A 26028-nucleotide genomic window follows, 5' to 3' on the forward strand; every position below is an offset into this window, starting at 1 on the left:
TGCCCTCTTAGGAAAAAAGATCACAGGGAGGCAGAACAGAACTAGGGAGATTTCTCTATTCCCACTAAATGATTTCCAAGACTGCCCTCTTAGGAAAAAAGATCACAGGGAGGCAGACAGAACTAGGGAGATTTCTCTATTCCCACTAAATGATTTCCAAGACTGCCCTCTTAGGAAAAAAGATCACAGGGAGGCAAACAGAACTAGGGAGATTTCTCTTTTAAATTTTGGAAGACCGTATATACTAAGATCCCTGGATTGTAAAAAAGAAAACCTGTTTTCCATTTTCCTGTTTGTTTTCAATGCTAAAACCGTGAGGCTACAAAGGGGTGTGTGGACGCGCTAACCCCTGCTTCCGCTCATCTTGCAGTGCACAGCCCTGAGCCAAGGCATCAGCCCTTGCTCCACTCTTACAAGCAGCACCGCCTCTCCCAGCACCGACAGCCCCTGCTCAACCTTGAACAGCTGTGTCAGCAAGACGGCAGCCAACAAAAGTCCCTGTGAGACCGTTAGCAGCCCTAGTTCCACCCTGGAAAGCAAGGACAGTGGAATTATAGGTAAGACTCTCTCTGCTCGGTCATGTGACGGCTCCATGCATTTCAGCCAGAGCATTCACCAGGCTCTTCTTAAGAGGGTTTTAGCATGTGCGGTCTGTGAAGGTCAGCCTGCCCGGACTGCCCTGTCCTTTGCAGATAGCACTTCCACGGCCAGCTGAGCGGTTGAAACATTGGCTTTTATGTTCCCTCGTGTTTGTTTGATAACCCTGGACTCATGTGGTAAAAAATTTTCCACATCAGATCTGGCCTATGACATTAAAAATATCTTCCCTTGTCACTAATCCACTTGATGGGTATTGGGTCTGCATAGGACACACCACAGGACAATGGAGTCCCTGCATATTGAGAAGTCTTCCCAGCCAGATCTCAAGGTCACTGATCTTCCCACTTATGCCCATGTATTTGTTCTTTCGTTTCTTCTAATGGCATCTGACCACTGTCTGGAGGCCTGGAGTTTCTAAGTACCCAGCCCCCCAAACACCAATATCCACACCCATGCCTGCGAAGTACATGTGGATGTGCTGAGCTGCTTGTCTGGAGTCGCAGAGTACAGTCGTGACTCTTAGGCTGGTTGGCTAGGTGACGTGAATGTTTAACTGAGTTCTTTGCATACTTCTTGTAAGGAAATCGTAAGTAAGGCTTCTGATGAGTTCAGTAGTTTCTTAGTCCCAGGTGCACAATAGAATCAACTGGGGAATTTAAGAGCCCCTGTTTTTACCCCGCATCCCAGAAGGAATGCGTTGCATTTCTGCAGGTGGGCCGGGCGGCTGTGTGTCCTGGTCTACAGCCTGGTGCCTTGGGGGTGGGCTGTTCGGGCTTCTGCTCTCAGGCCATGCTGCTGTCTGACACTGGTGCCCTCTGGCAGCTCAGCCCTTTCCCTGCTGCTGAGTGATGCACATGTTTTTGAGGGATATTTTATGTTTTATTATTGGAAGGAACCCCACTTCCTTCCACGTTAATATGTAACCAAATGCAGTGACATTTGAGCTCTTTGTTTTCTTCAGTCACCTGCAATTTCTTTCATGTGTAATTTGAAAAACCAAACTGCAGGTTCATCCAGTTTGTATTTTGGAGATTGCTTCAGAAGATACGTGAGACACCTGGACTGGGTTATGAAGTTCTTGGTGTCGCCCCCTTAACAGCTCTTGTGAGGGGCCCCGCAGCAAGAGGAAGGCAAGCCTGTTGCCTCAGTTTTCTCTTGGATCAGGATTTTCAATGGGTTTTTGTTTCATTTTTAATTGTCTCATTGAGATATAATTTCCATGCCACAGTATTCATCCGTTTAAACCTTTGAGTGGCTTGTGTTTATTCAGAATTGTGCAACCATCACCACAATCTGATTTTAGAATATTTTTACCACTTTAAAAAGGAACTCTGCACTCTTAGAAGTCACACCTCATTTCCCTGCATACACCAGACCTACTCACTGGGTCATCTACTTTCTGTCTCTGCAGACTAGCTCGTTCTGGAAGTTTCATGTGACTGGTTTTTGTAGCAGGTGTGAATTCTCTTCACTTCAAGCCCTTCCAGTGAGCTTGTTCTTCCAATTTCCTTTTCTCTTTTAGCTCTGCTTCCCCACCTGCTATTTTGTCTAACGAATTTTTCCCAGGGTTACTGCTGTTTTCAGGTCCCGTCTGTCTCTGAAGTGTCCCCCACTGATGGATCTCTGCTCTTGACTCTGTGATAGCCAGATGACTTTCTTTACAGTGTCCTTGGCTCTTCTGCAGTACCCTTTCCTCCTCAGTTTGTCTTCTTTCAGGAAATTGGCCAGTGCTGCTGCTGCTGCTAAGTCGCTTCAGTCTACAGGTCTTTTAAAAAGTTATTTATGTTTGGCTGCGCTGGGTCTTCCTTGCTTCACATAGGCCTTCTCTCGGTGCGACAGTTGGGGCCGCTCTTCACTGTGGTGTGCAGGCTTCTCACTGCAGTGGTCTCTCTTGTTGCTCTGGGCGCACAGGCTCGCACAGTTGCAGTACAGGCAGCTGCGACTCGCAGGCTCTGAGGCACTGGTTCAGTAGTTGTGCTGCGTGGGTTTAGTTGCTTCACAGCGTGTGGAATCTTCCCAGACCAGAGACTGAACCTGTTTTCTCTGCATTGGCAGGCAGATTCTTATCCAGTGCACCGCCAGAGAAGTCCTAGTTTTTTATTTTTATTTTTTTTAATAGCTTTTTTCTCTTCATTCTGTATTGTGGCATTGACATCGCAGCCTCTGGTTACGACCAAGCCAGTTTCTTGTTTTGACAGAAGACTTTTCAATGACAGAAAACGACCCACGTTTATTCCCTGCCTCTTTCTCTTTCTCATTAAGAGATATTGCTGCAGTTTTAAAGGTGTCCTAAAGAGGAAAAGTTGCTGGTTTGTTTTTTGTATTATCATTGAATGATTGAATTGCAGGAATATGAAGGCTCTCAATTAGTACTTGATGTAATATAGTCCCTGCTGAACCCAGAATGGTTAGTGCCTTTATAATGTGCTGTCCATATACCTCAATATTTTCAGTTTACTTATTCTTGTTTCGTTATTTGCTGTTATCTCCAGTATTTTGGCCTAGAGAGTTCCATGGACCATAAAATCCATGGGGTCACACAGAGTTGGATACAACTGAGCGACTTTCACTTTCTACATGGTTAGAGGGTCTCATCTATCTTATTCCCACTATCTCCTGGGCTCCTCGCATGGTGTTGGGAATGAGAAATTAAGGAAAGAGAATTATGGCTACTCTCAGGTTTCACTGAAGGAGGGAATGGTTCGTTGGTTTCTAAAGAAGCTGTGCGGGATCCCCATTCCCAGTCGGCATCGTCAAGCCTTTTCATGCCATCTGTACTGTAAGCTGTGTCTTGTCGTTAAGCAGCTCATTTCGTATCATTGAGAATGTCTTTAATTCCTTGACTCAAGTCAACATGTTCTCCTAACTCAGCTGAACATGAAAAATGGTGACGATTGAGATGGAAGGAGGAGGAAGTGGGAGGTGGTGCCTAAGTCCTTCTTTCAGCTCCAGGAGTTTGTGTTTCCTGCCTGGTTCCCTGAGCTCCTTTAGGGAGCCGGGGCTGTAGGTGGCTGAGAGGGAGAGATGCTGTGCTGGCAACAAGGTGCCTCTGTCCTCTGTCCTTCTGACCTGCAGAATTAGAGCCTGTTGCCAGGGACACATTGGAGGTGTGACAGGGAGAAGGGGAAAAAACTTTTCCTCTCCAGCAGACCTAGCCGCAGCTCTTTGAAAAGGTGGGCGTGGCTGGGCCAGAGGAGGAAAGAGCTTCCTCCTGAATTGATAACAGGGTGTGCAGGTTCTGTCGCCTCTCTGGGAGCAGGCATCTGTGACTCAGTTGTGGTTTGGTGATTGCTGGGGGTGGAGCGTGAAGAACTTGTCTGTCTTTATAAGGTGTAGCCTGGGAATGACAACCTTTTGGGCACCTTAACTGTTCAACAGAGTGAGATATTCAAGAACACAGCAATCCCAGTGGGCAGAGACGAAGGCGAGATATCTTGGCTTCCTGCTTTGGGAGGCCCGGCAGCTGCTTGTCAAACAGGCTGGTTAAGATTCATGTTCCAAGTTACACAGGGCCCGGAGAAGGGCGGAAGGGGCTTTCCACTGAATCTTCCATTTGAAGTCGTTTAAGACTCAGCCTGTGGAGCTCAGGCTAGAACAGCAGAGGCTTGGGGGTGGGCTGGCAGCGTGTGTGCAGTTATCATGGCATTCCAAGCTTTGCGGAGGTTGCAGGCCCCCATCCAGGGCTCAGACCTGAGTTCCCTGTATAGTATTAGCACAGTTTATTTAGAGGAAGCTTTTAACAGTGCTAAGCCATCCTTAAAAATTCCCAAACCTCCCCCTTACTTAAGCCAGCTTCAGTCATGCTGATACTATTCAGTGTAAATATTTTTGACCAACAGATGCTGTGAAGGGAAACTTGTGTTCCCACATGCCCAGACAGCCACAGGGTGCCCTGGGTTCTGTTTCTACTGGTTTTGATACATTGCAGATGAAGAGAATTTCTTTTTGGAACTGCTTAGTAGGAGAGAGGGCAAGCTAATGACCAGTAGAGGAATTTATTGGACCCCTTCCCGTCTCTTGGAAAAGGCCCTGATACTGGGAAAGATTGAGGGCAGGAGGAGAAGGGGACGACAGAGGATGAGATGGTTGGATGGCATCACCAACTCAATGGACATGAGTTTGAGTCAACTCCAGGAGATTGTTGGTGAAGAACAGGGAAGCCTGGCATGTTGCAGTCCATGGGGTCGCAAAGAGTCAGACGACTTAGTGGCTTAACAGCAACAACATCTCCGGTCTCTTAGATCCCCGGGAGAAGGGAATGGCAACCCCCTCCAGTATTCTTGCCTGGGAAATCTCATGGACAGAGGAGCCTGGCGGGCTGTAGTCCATGTTTGCAAAAGAGTCGGACATGACTTAGCAACTGAACAGCAGCAAACTGGAGGCCAAGGCTTAGCAGAACCCTCCCCACCTCCCATTCCACCTTCATTGTGTTGTGCAGTTTCACTTTATCCTATTTCAGGACCTCCAGGTTCTCCCAACATAAACTGCTTCAGGAGCTTAATAATTCTGTCATGTGGAAATACTGTCTAAGCTAGATGAGATTAACTGAATTCCCTACAATATCTTTTTATTGTCCCTGAGGTAAAATTCCTTATTCTTAACATATTAAAATTATTGACATTACCTAGAAGTTAGTGTCTGATTTTCAAATCTGCAATGTGAGAACCTCTAAATGTGTCGCGAGCTGTACTCATTCACTTGAAGCAGCTTTTCAATTACTTGCTTTGAAAAGGAAGACTTTATAAAGAAGTTGCTTTTAAAGGTATTTCCTCCATGACTGTAAGAACATTATTTTCTTAGTGACGCTCTCTTGAATATAACTGGCTTTCGACTGTTACAAATGGAAAGTCATAGACTATGAACCCCAGGTTAGAAAAAAGTGAGGTACGGGCTGACCTTGGGAATATTGCAGGCTTGATTCCAATCTGCCATGGTAGAGTGAGTGTCGCAATAAGACAAGTCACAGAACTCTTTTTGGTTTCGTAATGAGTGTAAAAGTTGTTTACGCCGTACTACAGCATTTTACTTAAGAAAAGGTACATACCTTTATTAAAAGATACCTTATTCTTAAAAAATGCCGACCATCACCTTTGCCTTCAGCGAGTTATTATCTTTTTTGCTGGTAGAGGGTTTGAAATATTTTGAGTTGCTAAAATGTGATCCAGAGATATGAAGTGAGCACATGCTGTTGGAAAAATGGCATGCTTGGATTTACTCAATGCAGCGTTACCACACAGCTTCAATTTGAAAAACACCAGTTTCTGCAAAATCCAGTAAAGTGTAATATGCCTGTACGTGTATTCATTCGAATCTGTGTAAAAACCCGTCTGATTTTAAAAAGTCACTGAAAATAATGACTTAAAGCACTATTTGCTTTAAAAATATTCTTTGATTTTTATGTATGTTCATATGATCAGTATTTTATGTTTGTATTTATTTCATAGAAATGGGCTATTTCAAAAGAAAGAGGATGGATATTGGATGAAGAGAAAGACACAAAACTCAGTTTTCCTAACAAGATTTAAAATGTTAATAAATCCTTCCTATCGATTAATGATAGAGGTGCTCAGGAGAAGGATTTCCAGGTAGCAGTTTAAAGCATTCTGGCAGAGAGGCCTTTAGAAGCTAACCATTCCTTCCATTTGCTTTCTCTGCCATCTGCTTCTACCTGCTGACACTTAAAATCTCCAGATGACTTTGGTGGCATGTTGGGTTTGTTGAGAGCCGGTGTTAGAACAGCCCCGTGAAGGTAGGGGAGAGGAGGGCATCCCACGTGGAAGATGGCCTGACCTCGTATCTTACCTCTCACCCCACTATCTCCCCACCTCCTCCTGCCCTGCTCCCCGACAACTGAGCCGCCACATTCCACCAGGCCAGATAGCTTTCAGGATGATTAAGTGCTCAGAATTTGAAAAGGGTGAAGCAAGAACTCAGACTCTGCCTTTCCCTTTCTTTAGGGGGTGAGGGAGGAAGCTTACATTTGTCCCCCCGCCTGCTCACTTTGAAGTGGGGAGGCAGGTATACATTTAGGCAGGGGAATATCTTCCCAGAAACATCGCTCCTACACAAGTGGCTTGTGGTGAAATACCGACACTTGATTACGATCCTGCTGATCCTTGCTAGAGTTTGATAATATTTGTTTTTCTGCCCAGTTGCTTAGGACATAAAGAAAAGTGACTGTGGGCTGAGTTTTATCTTCCTGCATCTCTCTTCTCTGCTCTCCTAGCTTGTAAAATGAAAGTAGTGCCAGAGGAAGCGTTAGACCTTTCATTTCCTGAACTTTGGGCCTCAGGGGAGGTGATCAGATGCAGAAGGAGGCACACAAAGAGGAATTAATTGTACTTTATTTTCATTTTTAACTTGTAAATCCTGCCCTTTTGATTTTATGCTAATACTGCTTTGTTGACACCTGTATTGCCCTGCTTGCTACTAAATTGAAATGCTTTGAAATTGATTTGGTAATAACTATTTAGAGTGTTTCAGATCTGTGTTAATATTCATTTTGCTACACTGCCTGCAATTTAAAAAATCATCCTTAATTATAGAAGCTCTTTAATCTCTTGGGTGAAGGAGGAGAATTTGCCTTTACATATATTATTCAGTAAGGCACTTAATGGGAAAGAAGTCCTTGGTGGTGATGTGAATCAACAAAGTGCCCACTGTACTTGTATTCAGACCATGGTTGGAGTTTCCAGGCTGTTTTGTCTGAAGCATTTATGGGCACCAACTGCATACCAGGAGCACATTTGTTGAGTGCTGGGACGATAGAGATAGTTACAGTATCTGCTTTAAAACTTGTCTCACTGTGGAAGGAGAGAATGGTCTCCTACCGTTGAAGACTTGGGCAAGTTGTCAATTGCTGGAAAGGGTGTAAGACATGGCAGTGCCCTGCAAGGGAAGGTGTTTCCCGTGGATAATACCAACCACTAATAGTGAGTGCCTTATGCTCTTTCCTGGAAGAGTCTAGAACTCTGGAGTCAGTGGACTAAATCAGAAGTCCCGTTGTCTAGGCCTTCGGTGCTGAGGGTCTCTGTAGCTGTACTAGTACACAGTGATGTGTGCTATTGCCGAAAAACTTCATGTTGTTCGAGTGTGCAGGCTTCTTTCTGGAGGCTGCTACCCGCCCTTTCAGACAGAGTCTGGAGCCAGTGGGCGAGGCTGAGGCTGGCCGGTGTGGCCTGCCCGCCCTCCCCTGCACCCTGCCCCAGCTGCCCCTTCAGGTGTCTCTGCCTCAGAGGCCGGCTGAGCACTGCTGGGACCACATGGCTGTGACTCGAGTCCCGGCCTAGCCGCCTGGCACAGCAGAGCGCCTTGCGCAACGCAGTAGGCGCTGAGCCGGAGATTTGGAGCAGGGACCTGCCTGTCACGGGACCCTCGGCGGTTCCACAGGGCTGTCCAGAGGAGCCTCGTGCTGCTATCCAGGCAGAGTGGCGGGAGGAGAAGCCAGAAAGCCCTGTGGAGCTAGAGGTAACTCAGGGCCCCCTCCCTGCATCCTGCCAGGTGAGCACGCATCAGCCTGAGTGCCTTCACTGGAAGCTGTGCCTGCCAGGCTGCGGGGGTTGAAAACGTCACCCAGGTGGACGAGCCTCAGACTTTGTTCCTGTGGTTTGTTAGTGTGTGGGCGGGGCGGAGGGAGAAGCACTGGCTGGCATTTCTGGGAGGTTTTTCCTGCAGGCTGGGTTCATCCTTGCAGTCTTCCCCGGTGTCTCCTGGGGAGATCCAGTGTGTGGCCTGGCAGCCTGAGCGTGCGAGGTGTGAGTGCACAGCAGAGGAGGGCAAGCTGCTGTTGGGTCCACAGCACCAGGGAGTGGGCATCTGGCTTCTTGGACCTGTCACCTTGATCTTTCCCTGTCTTGATCTCAGTTAGACGGTGTTCGCCTCCCAGAGTTGCTAGTGATCTTCATCCTTGGGTCTAAGAAGGCGGTGTCTGCACTAGTTGGATTTTATTCACTTATTCTCTTCTCTGACTTTCATAAGCAACCAATCACTTTCTTTTTTGTTTGATCTTTAATTCACTGGTCCCTTATTTTAACTGTTAAACTCTTCCTCTCAACCATTAAACTGGATATAGTAGTAGAAAGATGTTTGTCTGGGTTTTGTTAGTGGTAATTTATTTTTCTTCAGTTGAATGGGGGAGGACAGCATTCTCATGATATAGGAGGCACCTTGTATCTGATTTTTCTCCACCACCTACGGAGAGACAAAGGGCTCTCTTCCTAGACTCCTGGCTTTGAAAATGGAGAATGCAGGACAATCTATGAGATGCTTAAACATTTTTTTTCAATTTGGGGGTGTTTAAAAATCTTTTCAAAATGTAAGGTTTTGTATATGTTTCATATTATAATAAATTAGTATAGTCCATGAACGTAATTTATAAATATGTGTATGTGGGATGTGTGCACAAGTTTTTTTAATCCTGTGATTGGAACAGTGCAGAGCATCATTCTGGAGCCCAACGAGGGTTCAGGTGTTCCAGGGCTTTCTTGCCCATGGGACTGTTAGAAGTACTGAGTGAGATATGACTGAGGTTTAGAATAGGGCCTGTGTACCGTAAGCACTATTATAATATTCACGTTAGCCACTATTGTTGTTCTTATTTCCTAGGGATGTTTATTTATTTATATTCCATTCCTCCCTAGTGGATTTGAAATGCTCACAGGCATTTACTAAATCAAGATTTTTCTTTTTTGAAGAAGGTATGGGTGGAGGAGGGCTTCCCTGGTGACTCAGCAGTAAACAATTATCCTGCCAAGGCAAGAGATGCAGGTTTCAATCCCTGTGTCTGGAAGATCCCTTGGAGGAGGAGATGGCAACCCGCTCCAGTATTCTTGCCTGGAAAATCCCATAGACAGAGGAGCCTGGTGGGCTACAGTCCATGGGGTTCCAAAGAATGGGACACAGTTTAGCGATTAAACAACAACTGCTACATGAGTTGGGGAAAAAGTGAGAGAAAAGATGAGGTCAGGAGTCAGGTTGATAAGATTTTATTAATTTTGCTTTAAAGTGTGCAGAAAGTTTTACTCAGGACTTGCAGCCAGTGTAATGAGAAACACAAACATACAAGATTATGTCTGGAAGGTAAAGACAAAAATGTGCCCATTCCTAGAAGTGGACCCAGAGAGAGCCTCTCGTGGGTCCTTAAAAAGTTGAGAAGCCAGAGTTTGAACCCATGCCCCTTGCATGTTTCACCTCTTGTCTTTTCCAGAGCTCAGAGAGAATTCAACTCTGCCTATGTATACGTTTGATACCAGTGGCCCTTAGTTCCTAAACAATTCTGGACTGATGCCATAGTCAGATTATTTCCTCGTGTTCTTTTAAATCTACAACTTGATTTAGATCCCACCAGACTGCTTTTTGGACCCTGAACTTTACTGTTTATTTTTTTAAATTCTATTTTAAGTGAACATTAACATAGAACCTTCAATAGGCAGAGGGGATGAAGGGAAGGTTGGGAAGGAGGAGAGAATTGCTTTATTGCAGTGCCATGTAGAGCACAATGTTTAATGACCGAGTAGGTCCCTGTCTCTGCTTCTCCCACCTTCCAGGCAGCCTCCCAGCCTCCCTGACTCTCCCTCCTGGCTCCCTTATGACTGGCCTTTTTCCACTAGCCGCTGCCTGGGGACTATTTTTAACAAGGCAGGTTTCATGAACTGCAAAATACTTTTTAGCCACAAATACTTCTTTTTTAAAATTAATTAATTTATTTTAATTGGAGGCTAATTACTTTACAATATAGCCGCTGATAACTTTTATAGAACTCCTTTTACATGATGAGAACTGTGCAAGGCAAAGGGAGTTTTAATACACACAGCATGTGCAGTCAGAAGGTGATGGAAATACCACTAACTTGTGCATGTGTGAATTTGTGTCCCCAGTGTGTCTCCATATCTGTAAAGTAGTGTTGATGGTTCTCAGCCTTTCCACATCTTCTCACATGTTGTGGTGATCATGTATGTGTCTTAACATGATTTGAAAGTGCTTTGGAGGTGGTACAACCGAGTGCATGAGTGAAAGGTGAAAGTGAAGTCATTCAGTCGTGTCCGACTCTTTGTGACCCCACGGACACAGGAGCCTGCACCAGGAAGATCCCCTGGAGAAGGAAATGGCAACCCACTCCAGTATTCTTGCCTAGAAAATCCCATGGACGGAGGAACCTGCCGACCATGGGGTTGGAAAGAGTTGGACTCAACTGAGTGACTAACACTTCCATTTTCTTGGCATCTGTACTAGTTGAAGGAACAAGATGATAGAATTTTTCAGTTGTTAAGGGGATTTTCAAGATTATCCAGGCTCTGGAAAAATGTCAAATAGCCCTTATTTTTCAGTCTTTTATGTTAATCATCATATTTAGGGTGGTGCCCTGTGTGGTCAGCTTGAGAGTGACTGTGTTAATTTAATCAGGAGTATATTCCTGTTAGCCTGGAAGAATAGGTATTTTTGAGTAGCAGGTTACTTAAGAACTACTTTCCCTTTCTTGGAGGCTGTGGAGTTGTCCTATTTGTTGTGCTTCTTAGGCTGGATGGGGAAACTGGGGCCTTTGTCTGCCCGCCCTGGATCTTCTTCATCATATCTGAACCGAGATGAAAGTTCACTGCCTGGGTTTTCAGCTGGCAGCCTGACCTGGGATCCCAGGGAAGGCTGTGAAGTGGGGCAGTCTTAGTGGAGCATCTTTGCGGGAGGGGCCTGGCTTCAGAGTGTCTCACCTGCCTGCCTTTCACCAGGGGTGAAGGTGGATGCTGGAATGCATCTCTTAGGTGAACTTCATAAGGGCGGTGGGAGAGTCTCCTGCTTACAAACATAAAGTTATATAATATTCTCCTTTTGAAATTGTGGCCCCATCTAGGACCTCTCTTCCCAGCTGCTGTTCCTGCAGCTGGGAGCCTTCCTCTCCTCCTCACCCACCGCCCACCCCCTCACCACCCCCCCGCCCCCGCCCTTGCCTCCCTCTCCCTGACCTGAATGATGCCACTTGTCAGGGCCTGGGCACTTGTGGCCGAGCTGGCAGGACTGGGTCTTCAGCCTGTCCCTGCAGTCCACGAGCCCTGGCCAGACTGTCCCTGCCTGGCTGTTGCTGGGGCCCCTGAAGTCCTGCTTCCACTGCTGTCATTTGTAACGTGAAGTAAGGAGTCCCTGTTCCCACTGCTTAAGGTCTGGGATAGAGGTTTGATTCAGAAGTGCATGGCACTCAGGGAGAGCAAATGAAGAAGAACATCACTTGGACCTTGTTTTTTCATCTTAAGAATATGGTCCCTCAAATAAGACAACCACAACCTCAAAACCAGATCAGTCACCCCCACCCTGGAACTGTAACTTAGATGTTGGGGTTGTCTTGGAACCCAGCTAATTACAACGTGCCTGCAGGAAAAGCATTTTGAGTCCTGAGCATTGGACTTCTAAATGAAAGTTTGTGACACAATCATAGCTTATTAAGAGATTATCATTAGTAACTAATGATGATTGAGACAATAATCTCATTAATAAATTAAGGTAATCTTATGAAACCCTTAGCACAATCCTTGGTATACAGTAAGCTTCAGTAGATACTAGCTACTTTTATTACTAGCACCACCTGCTTTTTTAGGATGGAAAGAGTCACAGTTAATAAATGGATGTTCATATGAATGGCCCATTTAAAAAACACGCACAGTGAAGACTGATCGATTCCAAACAGATGGAGAAACTAGTAGTAATCCTGCTAGAATACTTGGAAATGCTAGGAGTCCCCTAAAGGTGTGACGGGCTCATCCCAAATCAGCTTACACTTTGGTTAGAGACTAAATGCCCACAATCCTGAACCAGCAACAGTGAGAGTAAATGTCCTGTCTCTGTAATTTGAGCTCATCCATTGAATAAGCAAACATTTACTGAGCACTGAGTATGTTGGACTGCAAGGAGATCCAACCAGTCCATTCTGAAGGAGACCAGCCCTGGGATTTCTTTGGAAGGAATGATGCTAAAGCTGAAACTCCAGTAGTTTGGCCACCTCATGAGAAGAGTTGACTCATTGGAAAAGACTCTGATGCTGGGAGGGATTGGGGGCAGGAGGAGAAGGGGACGGCAGAGGATGAGATGGCTGGATGGCATCACTGATTCGATGGACATCTGAGTGACCTCCAGGAGTTTCTGATGGACAGAGAGGCCTGGTGTGCTGCGATTCATGGGGTCGCAAAGAGTCGGACACTACTGAGCAACTGAACTGAACTGTGTATGGGCCAGGCCCTGTTCTGTTCAGAAAAGGAAGGGATCAGCTAATGGTGAATCCTCTAAGGAGGCTTCAGCACATAGGAGGGATTTTTAAAGAAGGAGCGAGCAGTGGATGATAAGTCCAGGAGCAAAGGCAGTTTTAAAATTGTGATAGGATACCCTGCAGTCAGATCACAGGAGGAAATTGTTTTGTCTTTACTTCTAAACCATAAAGAACATTGTAAAAAATAAAACTGCTTCAGACCCTTTGATCCCAGATAACAGACTCTGTTGGAGCTAATTCACCAGCCTGCTGATAAAGCCTGTATGTTGATGAAGCAGCTTAATCCAGGCGTCTGGGTCCTGAATACACTCTCACCCAGTGTGCTCCCATTGAAGTCTTGCAGTTAAGGGCCTGGGCCACTGGGATCCCAGTAGAGATCAGGGGACGTGGCCTCTGTTCTCAAGGACACAAGCCAGTGTTGGACCCGTGGCGGGACCTGTGTTTGCAAGTGGATTGCACATGGCTCAGTATCTTCAAGTCGGAAGTGGCTGTTTGTAGATTCATAGAGGGAACGTTGCCCTGTTTCTCCTTTTTTGCCAAGATGCTTTTCCATCCTGGTTTTCTTGGAAGAGGTTAAATATTAATTCTGCCATCAAGTATCCCTTCCCATGCTTATGTATTCCTGTCCCTGGTTTCCTCAAGGTTTCCATCCTAGGCTGCTAAAGGATTAAAGTCAAGTCAGCCTCCCTGGATGTCTTAAACAGACGTTATAATGTTTTAAGTCTAAGGACTGAATTTCTGTCTGACTTCATCGTTGGATTTCGTTTTATAGCTTTTCCTCCTACATCTTTCCTGCATTAACCACTGTACTGCCCTGCCCCTTCTCTCTGAGCACAAATGTTATTAATTTGGGAAAAATTCTTAAAGGTTCAAAGGAATTTAATGAGATTTGAATTCTTTTGTGAGCAATTCATCTTTGTTAAAAGGCAGGATATATCGTTTCCAAACTACATAGATTTACTGTTAGCTCTCAGATACTTTTAGACAGTTTTTTCATTATCTTCTTATCAGAGTTTTCTTTTCCCTCCCCTGTAGAATGATTTAGCAGTTTATTTCCCCTGATAAGCAACATTCTTCTAACTTACCAAAATACACTGTATGAAACATAGTTTGATAACAATCTGCGCAGACGAGAAAACCATTGATCATGGGGATGGTGTGTGTGTGTGTCTGTGTGTCTGTGTGAGCTCTCAAGAGCCCCAGCTATTCCTGGCTTCCTTCAAAGTATTTTGGTCTCTCATTTCAGCCACAATTACAAGTTCATCGGAAAATGATGACCGGAGTGGCTCCAGTTTGGAATGGAATAAGGACGGAAGCCTAAGGTTAGGGGTACAGAAGGGAGTGCTCCATGACCGCAGGGCAGATAATTGCTCCCCAGTGGCAGAAGAGGAGCCCCCTGGGCCAGCGGAGAGCGTGCTGCCCAAAGCCGAAGCCTCAGTTGGAGATGGTCCGGTCCCTTATTCTCAGAGCTCCAGCTCGCTAATAATGCCACGGCCCAACTCAGTTGCAGGTAAGGCCACGCCTCTCCCTGGAAGGGTGACCTCGCTGGGTCTGAGGTGCCCACTGCTCACTTTCTTCACGTGGGAATCTAATCCAGACACAAGCCACCCTTGTGATAATGGGTCAGGCACTTAACTTTTGCAAGCCTTACTGTACCCATCTGTAAGCATGAGAGTAAACCCATATGTAAACATAAAGCTGCATTTAGTGGTCATTAAGTGACCTTTCCCCTCTAGAATTCTTTAAATCTAGTACTTAGACTATATGGCTCTTTGTATATAAGGGAAGAAAGGACCAAAAATTCTGTCCTTGTTTTTTTTTTTTTTTTTTAATTGAAGGATAATGCTTTACATAATTTTGTTATTTTCTGTCAGATTATTTTAAGCCTGAGTTAATGCAGGATTTACAGCTTAATCAAGGGAAATCATTGTTTAGAATGAGTTTGTTCATATCAGCTCAAAGAATTTCTTTTTTTGTGCCATTCCCCTGAATTTTCATTACAATTTACTTTAATTGGAGGATAATTGCTTTGCAATGTTGTGTTGGTTTCTGCTGTACAATGTGAATTAGCCAAATGTACGTGTATATCCCCTCCCTCTTGAACCTCCCTTCCACCCACCCCTCAAAAGAGTTTTTAATCCAGCTTTCAAACTAATTTTCTATAGTTGAGGCTCATCATATAGATGGGAGATCCAGTTTTGTATAATTCAGTTATAAGGGAGCTCACGGTTTAAAACATGAGCAGCAGAAAAGCAAGTTCTCTCTCAAGGAAATGGAAACAGGCCAGACAGTCATGTCTCAGCAAGATGGGGCAGCTGGAGCTGAGAAGAGAATGTGAAAGGGGTGACTGGTGCTGGCTGACTGGTCAGTGGGTGCTAGTTCACAGTGGGCGGGGAGGGGAACCCTGCATCTGAGCTGCTGTGCCTGCTTCAAGGTCCCAAATTTCTAAACTCGGTGCTCTTCTGTTGAATTTAAAAGAGGAACTTGTTTTGATCATTGTTTGTTACCAATGAGATGCTTACAATTTCTCCTCTGCCAAGGCCTGGACCCAGGACCTCTCTTCCCACATTGAGGGTTTCTCTGTGGCTCTATACTGCTCCTTTGGGCTGGGCCAGGCTGCTCTGGTTGTCGTTGGGTGTGTTTTACAGTGGAACTCTCAAGCGGCTGATAAATATACGGTCCTAATGGAAGAATTCTGAGACACAACTCTAAATTCGCTTTCAAAGCAAGTAAAATGGCCTTATTCCAGAAGAGGGATTTGGTGTGCCTGCCAGAAGGAAGTACTGAGAGCTTTATGTGTATTGAATGTATTGAACGATGGTTCTTCCAGAAGGCAGTGTGTCCTCTCACCACTGTTTCACCATCTACGGCATAATATGTTGCACCCATGGCATTTTAGACCCTTTTAACCTGGATATGATGAAAGGTTCATTTGTGTTATCCCAGGACTTCATAGCTATATTGACTTCAACAAAATGGCAGACTTGTATTCAATTTAATGCAGCTATTTTAAAATTAGGAAACACATTAATAAATTAATTTAACAGTGTTAAAAGGACCCCTTTCGGGTTATGTTTTCTGCTTGATGTTCTTTTATGTGGTTTCCTGCCACGTGAAGTGACAGTGGGTGTGAGCTGAGCATTTCCAGGAGACTGCAGTGATTATAGAACAGGGCTTTCTGATTTCTCCTGTGCTCATTCATTAGCTTCTATGGATGCACTTGAGCTGGACCTCCTGTGGAATTGGGAGGGTTTTACCTCTGGGCTTGAGCAGTGACTGCTTAGCCTAATGGGTTTGCTCATTTCTCCCATGTTGCATATTTTATAAACTAAAAGCATGTTTTGGAAGGAGATAGGAAAGTGCCTTACATCATAGTATCTGCTAACAAGCTAGGAGTCTGGTAGATTCTTCTTTGCCTACCCTTTTACCCCGAAAGCTGAACTTCAGTTAGGTGGGGATGGTGGACTTCCCCTGGTGGTCTAGTGGCTAAGACTCTTCACTTCCAGTGCAGAGGGGCTGGGTTCCATTCCTGGTCAGGAAACTAGATCTCTCAAACTACAATGAAGAGTTCTCATGCCAAAAAGATCCCCTCATGCTGCAACTTAAGATTTGGTGCAGCCAAATAAGTAAATTTTTTTTAAAGAGGGAATGGCAAGATTTTTCAAGTATCATTGAAAAGAATAAAAGACTCACGTTATAGACTATGCACAGTGCTGTTTAACTAGGGATTAGAAGGCAGGTTGCTACAAACAGGCTGTAGGCAACACTCGGTGGTGGACTGAAGTAAGGTGGGAAGGACCGTAGACTGAAATCTCTTGAAAGTGTTTGCATGTCAAGATCCATGTAAACACAGAGAAACTGCCGTTTGATAGGAAAGGTGTTTTGGTATGTGAAACAGAATAAGGACTAAGCAAGGGAAAGAAAGGTGATGCCAGCTTCCCCAAGGGACATAGTTTCCCTAGGGGGTGAGGATATGGAAACAAGTTCCAAAGGCTGCCTGCCTTTACTGTCACTAAGCCTGTTACAGAGAACTGGAGCTGTTGCTTCATTCTTAACTGTCTCATACAGTGCAATTTTTTGGTCAAAGGTTATAAAAGTAAGTTGGCTAGGTTTGGTGATTGTTTTGCTATACAGAGATTTTCTTTGGCAAAGCATTTGTTGAAGTGGAATTGATTTAGAAAGCTGCAGTCTGGTTGTTATTGAATATGCCACATCAAAATACATAACACAGTTTATTCCTTCATTAAAAAGCAGAATGAGAAGACTTTAAAATGGTATCTTGGATAATCCGGAAGTTGGATAATTGAGCTCTACCTTTTTGGACTACTGTTCTTTTTTTTTTTTCCTTTTGTCTTTTGAAATACTTTCTAAGTGAATCACAGAACACTGTTTAGTTTAGGAAACCAGCAAGCAGACTTACCAGCCGCTTTTCTTGAGTCTCTAACTGGTAATTGCCTTGGACTTAACGGCACTTACCTTTAATAGGTTGATCCATGGTGTTTTAATAGATGCTCCCTTTGCTCAGCTTAGACAAGTCTCCCTCTGCTTCTCCGTCTGCCCATTCCACTCCCACCTCCTTTCCCCACCACAAAGCCCTCTTTGCTGCAGCATCTTAAAATGTGCTTCTCACCCAGATGTTAGACACAGTGTATGTATGCCATGAGTATATAATTAATTTAATTGTACAGGTATTAGCAGTAGATTTATTGCAGCATGAAATTATTGCTTTCCCTCTGATTTTTCTGGGCCCTGAATAGTTCAGGCTTTTGAAAGCATTCATTATTTAAATACCAGAAGTGAGCTAATTTTTGTAGCATCTGAGAATTCCTAGGAGTGTGTGAAAGGACAGCGTGCTGTCGTCCTAGGGTGTCACCTGGGCGTGTGCGTGAACACCTGCAGCGGCACGGCTGCTCCTCTCCTGTCACTCTCAGTGGCTGTGATGACACTTTATAAAGTGGAGGTAGCCAGCAGCTGGTGGCTTGCAGCCCTGATGAGCAGTGTGATTTCGAAGCAATGTGTTCATGTTCAGCATAGACCTCTGGAGTTGCTGGGCTGCTCTGTTCCCTACTTTGGAACTGAAACTGTAGTCACTGAAAATCTGCAAAGAGATACTTGAAACCTCCTATCTCCTGCCTGTGTGTCATACTTGGGCTTTTTTGCAATCCTTTCGTTGAAGCGCTCTTTATAGTCTCTTCTTAAACCTTCGGTTGTCAAAAAGTTCTGAACTGAATGTCATGTTTTAAGGGGTCAGGATAAGAAGGTAAGCGGGAAGCCATTGGAGGTTATAGGTGTCTCTGTGCCCTCTGGGGTTGAGGCAGCAGGTCAGACAGTCTGGGCTCTCCCAGCTCTGAACTGAACTAGCTTGTGGCCAGAATGTAGCTGGGGTTCCTTGTTCTGTCTCAGCCTTCGACATGTAGGTGTGTTCACAAGGAGGTGTGCGGAAGAGTGGTCATTTGCAGAGCCCCGAGGCAGAGTCCCAGGTCCCAAGTGGGAGCCTGGAAATGCGTTCTAAGCAGTGTGACTGTAGGGAGTCAGGGCGATGGGTGTGGTCCTGCTGGCCATCTGGGGAGTTTCCTGTACCCTGGTTGTGAAGGACCTGGAGAGAAGCTGGATGTTGCCTTGGAGTCCCAAACCTTAGGCTCACTTGGAAGTCCTGCATAGGGAATTAGCTGGATCCTTCTAAGAGGAAAGATTTGTGTGGAGTATTGACGTACTGTGTGCAGCACGTGTGAACAGGCTGTGGATATGCACTGAAGAAGCGTCAGTGGGTGCTGCCCTAGAGTCGAGCTGTCTGAGGTTTCTCCATGGCCTGGGACTTGAGCAGGGTGCGTGGTCAGCTGGCCTCTGGAGACTGCAGCAGAGTGGATGCACTGTCACAGAGCCAGGCCATGAGCCGCCCACGTGCCTGCTGAATGGAGGAGTGAGAGGAGCTAGTGCCAAAAGTGTGGAAGGAAAGGACCGAGGCTTTAGGAGGGGCAGTAGGAAGGGCCCAGATCAGGCCGGTGGTGCTGGCCGGTGGTCGGCTGCTACATCCGAGCCCATGGGGTGGCCAGAGGGTCTTCAGCAAGCAGATGGTCCAGCTTGACTTCTGTCCTTCGAAATTCTGTCACACTGACGCTCTCACCACTCTTAGAAGCTTTAGCCCTGGAAATAGAACTCCCTCTCCCTCATCCTGGAGAAGGAAATGGCAACCCACTCCAGTACTCTTGGCTGGAAAATTCCGTGGATGGAGGAGCCTGGTAGGCTTCAGTCCATGGGGTCGCAAAGAGTCAGACACGACTGAGCGACTTTACTTTTCTTACTTTCTCTCCCTCATCGTTCCCCCTCAAGTGATGTCTGTATCTTTGTAAGGTAAACATATGTATAGGATTGTAATTATTTTTATAATGGACTCCTTAACCCCCCCCCAAGACCAGATTGGGTTTGATTTTATGTAGGTTTTTCTCATTGTGACCTAGAAAGGACCTGGAGAGAAGCTGGATGTTGCCTTGGAGTCCCAAACCTTAGGCTCACTTGGAAGTCCTGCATAGGGAATTAGCTGTATCCTTCTAATGCGATGGCATATAAATAAATAAATAAATAAATAAATAAATAAGAGAAGGTTCCTTTTTTAAGATGGAAACATGAACTGTGTATTTGCTTTAAAAATTTGCTAAGACGTAACTATTTTGTACCGATTATTTTTTACAATTCACCTTATATGTGCCTCATAGATCCGTAAAACTTTTTAACAGGTAACTGTGTGCCATGACTCTTATTTGATCAGAGGAAAATGTGATTACTTATGTTTAGAATTGAAAAATTACATACACATAATATAGTATAGTATATAATCTATAATGGATACATGAAAATTTGAAGCTTTCCGATAAAGTCCACTTGGTTCCTTTTACTGCCAAGAGCTGACTTTTAGGGTTCTGAGCCCTGAGGAATTGTCCATGCAGAATGTGCTCGCCTAGTTAGCAAGGCTGGTATTCTAGTGACAGTGTAAGACTCTCGAGCTGCAGAGATAAAGAGTCACTGTGCTGTGTGTTTGCAGTCAGTACTGAAGCTTTACTGAGTTTCACTTGATTCAGGTTTCTTCATAAACATTTTTGGTGAGGTCTGTCTCTTTCCTGGAGTAACGGACATTCTGGCAACCGTATCACCATGACTTTGGCTCAAGAATGAGGAGCTCTGGATTTTGTCCACTTCTCAATTAGCGACAGTGACAGGAAAATTAATGGGGGCAGGCGAACAAAACCAGTCAGTCTGAAGTAAATTTTGTTGAAAGCCTGAAATGAATGGATTTGTAATTTATAATTTTTCGTAGTTTGGGTATGATATTAAACTCAACTTTGAAGAGACTAAACTTCGGTTTAATATTACAGCAACGAGCTCAACCAAATTGGAAGACCTGAGTTATTTGGACGGACAGCGAAATGCTCCCCTCCGGACATCCATTAGGTTACCGTGGCACAGTACGGCTGGAGGTAGGGCGCAGGAAGGTAAAGGCATTTATTTATCTTTGCATCTGCTGGGATTACGGCTGTGATGAGGTTGTTCGCTAAACATGGAAAGTCTGTGGTAACCAGCATTCCAGCCAGCTGTTTTTAAAACATGATATGAAGTGTATGTGTGCAAGAAGTTTATATCTCTAAGGTGTGCTAGGAAACCATCCCTAAGAGTTTTGGAGCCTCTTCCTTACGTTATGTAATTAACTTGCTTCTGGAGTTGAAAAATTATTCTGTAATATGTTATTTTGACGCAAAGGGTCATTTAACATTCAGGGATTGTTTAACACTCACTGGAGTTTTTGGTCACCAACAAAGAATCAGCTTTGTTACAGTTTCTTAGGCTCTGGGGGCCACCTCCTGCTTCTGGCTGAAGTGCACAGTTGAGTGGCCAAAAATCTCACAATAAGGGTCAAAGTACCACCACACCGCGATAAGAGCTGGGACACTGTCTTCAAGGGAAATGCATTTCTGTTTTTTCCTATAGAAGTGGAAGAAACAGGTCTTAAGGACTATTTCAGATAAACTGATGAGACATCATCTGGCCCCTTCATCACTTTCTCTAATCCTCTGTGTATCTATCTCGAGTCATGTGAATAACTTAAAAGTGTGAAAGGGCTAGAGTCATTTTAATAGGACCCTTTGTAAGACCAATAAGATATGATAAATGAGGTATTAGGAAGTATTATCAGAGAAGGCGATGGCACCCCACTCCAGTACTCTTGCCTGGAAAATCCCATGGAGGGAGGGGCCTGGTGGGCTGCAGTCCATGGGGTCGTGAAGAGTCAGACACGACTGAGCAACTTCACTTTCACTTTTCACTTTCATGTATTGGAGAAGCAGATGACAACCCACTCCAGTGTTCTTGCCTGGAGAATCCCAGGGACGGGGGAGCCTGGTGGGCTGCCGTCTGTGGGGTTGCACAGAGTCGGACACGACTGAAGCGACTTAGCAGCAGCAGCAGCAGGAAGTATTATAAGAACCATGCTGGAAACACTTGCAGATAGATCCCCTGTATTGTAAAACCATACAAGCAACAATAAACTGAGTTTTTAGTGCATAAAATTATGACATTCTTCTAAAATAATGATCTTTTTTTTTTTTTTCCAAAGCACGATTTGCTCCCTACAAGCCACAAGACATTTTGTTGAAACCATTGTTGTTTGAAGTACCAAGCATAACCACAGACTCTGTGTTTGTGGGAAGGGATTGGCTCTTTCACCAGATAGAAGAAAACTTGAGGAACACAGAACTGACAGAAAACAGAGGCGCGGTGGTTGTTGGAAACGTGGGCTTTGGGAAGACGGCTATCATTTCTAAGTTGGTGGCGCTGAGCTGCCACGGAAGCCGCATGAGGCAGATCGCTTCCAACAGCCCCAGCTCATCAACGAAAAGTATGTCCATGTTTAACTGCTGGTCCAGTTTATTGCATGAGTGTAGGAAAGGTGGAGGGAATTGCTGTCTGGACAGACGTAAATTCCCCGTGTTCCTCGTGTTCCAGCTGCTGTGTCAGGTTTGTGACCACGTGCTGGAGAATTCTCTGTCTTTCACAGTCTTCTGTAGGTGTGACCTGGGGTGAGGCCAGCCCTCCCTCGCGTTCTCCCAGCTGTCAGGCCCGTCACCCTCCTGATGTGGGCAGTGAGGCCTGATCAGGTGCTCTGAGGAATTCAGGGTCCTAAAGTTCGGGATTAGTCTTCTGGCAGAAGAAGCCAGAAGGAGTCTGTGCAGAATTCTTTTGGATCCTGTTTTTCACAGCCTTTGTCTTCTATGCTGGACTTGCCAAAATTATAAAAACTAACTTCATCTGGGAAGGAGTGGCAAATTTGACAACCCACAGCTTATTTTATATGTAATAAAACAAAGTGTTTCTAACAGGGTGAACAGGAACAGGGAGCCAGGAAAGATTTTTTTTTTTTAACCAAAAATAATAAAGGAAGCCAGAAACAGCGGTTCTCCTGGGAGGGCACTGGGTAGTGAGAGACAGGGCTGAGAGGGACCCTGAATTCCTGTTTGGGCCTTTGCATCTGATACCATGTTCACTCACTAGCTGTTAAAATACTCTCTGGGTCCAACCAAGAAATGTGTTCAGCATCCCACACTGTCCTTGTAAATAATGAAACCGGTCTCTTCACTGCAGCTTCAGATTCCTCCCAGGATGTTCCTTTCACTCCACTGCTTTCACCAAGTTCTACAAGTGGTCCTGGTGCGGCCAAATCCCCCCCAGTGTCTGGGTCTGATGCTTCTGAGAACCGGAGACCACGAGAGGATGCAGTGAAATACCTGGCTTCTAAGGTAACCTGCTTCTGCTCTATGGGAGCCTCCCAGAGAGAGAGATTTGCTACTCTGGCTTTTGAGAAATGAATTTAAAAAGGGATCTTAACATGGAGAGAAGAGTTGCTTAATTCAAAAACATAGCTTTTGATAAAATTGTGATAGAGTACTTCAAATAAAAGGTACTCATGAAAATTAATATCTTAGGACATTGGCAGTGGACTTTTATTCATCTTAAATGATGAATGGAAAGAGTTCCTCAAAGCCATCATAAATATCATTGCACTCACCACAAATCCACCCTTGTAAACACATGCCCTCCTTCATTTTTCATTTGGTATAAAAGCAGGAGATTGGGAGCCTTTACCAGGCCTCCTTCTCCCCCACCTGCACTCTGTTGCTAGGGCCCTTGGTTACAAGTGTCTTTCTGTCAGAGGTTTCTTGTGATGTTGTAAAGAGACGTGGCTGACTTTCCCTTCCTAGGACCTGATCATCAAGGTCCTTCTGAAATTTTCAATCTGCTCAAAAGCCAGCACAGGTTCATAAGCTGCCGTCCTGCATGGCAGCAGTTACCACTCCCATTCCATGTGAGCCACTTGGGTCCCCCAGGGTGGAAGGGGTGTGAGCTGGTGATGCTGGAGAACCACCACAAGTGGACAGTGGTGAGAAGCATCTGTGAGGGGCCCCCTCGGGTGAGGCTGGTGCAGAGGAACTGAAACGAATGTGCCCCAGCTCCCTGCTCCTTGCTTCTGCTTTCCCGATGAAGGCTATTCTTCACCCAGCCTGGACAGTCCCAACGCCCTGACCACTGATTTGGGGCGGTCCTCTGGCCATGAACGGGTGATCTGAGATGAGGGATATGGTGCAGACTTCAGAGCCACCCTGTGACAGTGGTTAGGGACCCACAATAAGAAATACATGTGATACTAAACACCTGGTGTTCACACACATCATCACACACACAACTGAAGCAAAAACATTATATACTTATTCTTACATCTATAAAGTTCACTGCATTCAATAAAAAAAAAAAGGCTTTATGGTTCTAATTGATTTCATGCCCCACTCTTGGATCGCCAGACTTCCTATTATCAAGCACCATGCTAGGTGGACTGTGGTGCTGGCTCTCTGGTAGTTTGCACAAGCTCACAGGTCACCTTGCGTTGCTGCTAAGCTCTGTCCAGCTGAGAAGGGAAGAGCAGGTCTGTTCCCTCTGAGTGTCCATGATGCATGTTCAGTCACTTCACTCGTGTCCGACTCTGCGACCCCATGGACTGTAGCCTGCCAGGCTCCTCTGTGGATTCTCTGAGCGAGAATACTAGAGTAGGTTGCCATTTCCTTCTCCAGTGTCCATGATAGATGTAATCAAAACCAGAAGTCACGTGGGTTCCAAGTTGGCCACACCTGTCTTGCCACCTGCTTTGTGAGAGTCTGTAGACCTGGAATCGGACCCCAGATCTCCCACTGATTGACTGTCCCCCTGGCAGGGCATTAACCTGTGTCTGCTGCCCTTGGCTCTGGTCCGTAGCCAGTGGGTCTTGTCCTGCCTCTGCAGGGCCTGTAGGGCTGAGTGGCACAGCAGTGACACAGACCCCTCTGAAAAACACAGAGCACTTTGCATGAAAGTGTTTGGGCCTTTTTCACCTTCCTCACCTCGCACTCAGGGCTTCCCTGGGGGCTCAGTGGTAAGAACCCTCCTGCCAATGCAGGAGACACAGGTTCGGTTCCTGGGTCAGAAACATCCCCTGGAGAGAGGAAATGGCAACCCACTTCAGTATTCTTGCTTGGGAAGTCTCACGGACAGAGGAGCCTGGTGGGCTACCATCCATGGGGTCGCAAGAGAGTCAGACACGACTTAGCAACTAAACAACCACCACCACCAGCTTGTGCTTACATTCCTCCATTCATCCTCACTGGGAAAGCTGCATATTTTTCGTTTGTCTGCAGTATGCCACCCCCCCCTCCCCCACTCTCAAGACAGAGCCGCATCTGGCACTTTCCTTGGCGGTCTCTTCAAATCCATCCCAACAAAAAGGATCCTCTCAGCTCTTGGGCAGGAGCCTCCCTTCTCCTATGTGTCCCTTCACATGATAGGCAGGATTTTGGCAGTGTCTGCTGTTGATCCTTCAAATAGTGCTGCTGTTGAACTTCTCCATGGTGTTGCTGGAAGTGTGGGGAGGAGGCTGAGGGCCTGAGCCGGGCTGCCTTGCCCTCTTGCCCGCAAGAGGAAGCAGCAGTGACTTGACAGCCTGGCTTTCATTGCCGCCAATTTTATCTGCTTTTTGGATGCTGGAAATGAGTTTCCCAAGGAGATGCTGCTCTTTTTGAAAACAGACATGTAGTGACTATGGTACTAGTGGATATCAAGACTACCCAGATGGCTCAAAATTGTCTTAAGCCAGGGTAGACTTTACATTTCCTGGATAAATTTTATTCATTTATATTCAACACAGAGGGAGTAACTTGTGGCGATCTTAGGGGCAGTCAAGACAGATTTGTGGCTACAACTTAAAGTCTGCCTAGAACTCAGCAAACTTTAGCAGCCCTTCCAAAGTGGAGGAATGACTGAATCCATTAAGCTAAATGATGACTTAGTCCTGCGGAATAGAAGGAACGTGTCTTGTTAGAGAATGGGAGCACTGCATCCCGTTGGAGAGCGTGGAGGGAGCCGTGCGGAGAGGACGGGGGCGATGCTGACGGCTCTGCTTCCCCGCAGGTCGTGGCCTACCACTACTGCCAGGCCGACAACACCTACACGTGCCTGGTGCCCGAGTTCGTGCACAGCATCGCGGCCCTGCTCTGCCGGTCCCACCAGTTGGCCGCCTACCGGGACCTGCTGATAAGGGAGCCCCAGCTCCAGAGCATGCTGAGCCTCAGGTCCTGTGTGCAGGACCCGGTGGCTGCCTTCAAGCGGGGCGTGCTGGAGCCGCTCACAAGCCTGAGAAACGGTACCTCCCAGCGGCCAGCCATGTCCTCCCTTCTCCCCTGGATGGTCCTCAGAATGGGGGTGGGCGTCTGCTGGCCCTGGGGGAGAGAGCGAAGTGGGCACAGGGAGGGATGTGGGGTTGCATGTCTCCTCCCCTTCCTCAGAATCCCCTGTCCAGGGCCCCACCTTGTCCTCCTCCAAATTGTGTCCTTAAAAATGGAATACCTCCAGTAAGAATTAGCTCCCCAGTTGAACATTGCCAAAGTAGCTAATTTGTAACCAGAGGTTATTTAGATGACTTGCTCCCCTAGAAACTGCTGCCTGCATATTTTGCACTCCTCAGTAGCAAAGGAGTACATTGATTATTTGGGGGAACTTGCCAGCATGTTTTTCCAGGGGCCTCTGTTACCTGGTGGCTCAGACACTAAATCTGCTTGCAATGCAGAAGACCTGGGTTGAGAAGATCTCCTGGAGAAGGGAATGGCAACCCA

The 26028-nt window shown here is 45.8% G+C and overlaps 1 protein-coding gene across 5 annotated transcripts in view; it reads left to right on the forward strand.

Moving 5' to 3' along the window:
• Window positions 1–26028, forward strand: part of TANC1 (tetratricopeptide repeat, ankyrin repeat and coiled-coil containing 1) — a 245508-nt gene that overhangs the window by 170657 nt on the left and 48823 nt on the right. For 3 of the 5 annotated variants that reach the window (XM_018063379.1, XM_018063384.1, XM_018063393.1), the window contains 6 exons: window positions 371–557; window positions 14094–14357; window positions 20218–20334; window positions 21453–21734; window positions 22478–22632; window positions 25328–25559. In XM_018063379.1, coding sequence (XP_017918868.1) covers window positions 371–557; window positions 14094–14357; window positions 20218–20334; window positions 21453–21734; window positions 22478–22632; window positions 25328–25559 — 1237 coding nt within the window. The remainder of the gene's footprint in view (window positions 1–370; window positions 558–14093; window positions 14358–20217; window positions 20335–21452; window positions 21735–22477; window positions 22633–25327; window positions 25560–26028) is intronic. The other 2 variants (XM_018063386.1, XM_018063391.1) reach the window with 1 other exon arrangement.

The sequence above is a fragment of the Capra hircus genome, chromosome 2 (assembly GCF_001704415.2).
Source record: "Capra hircus breed San Clemente chromosome 2, ASM170441v1, whole genome shotgun sequence".
NCBI classification, from domain to species: domain Eukaryota; kingdom Metazoa; phylum Chordata; class Mammalia; order Artiodactyla; family Bovidae; genus Capra; species Capra hircus.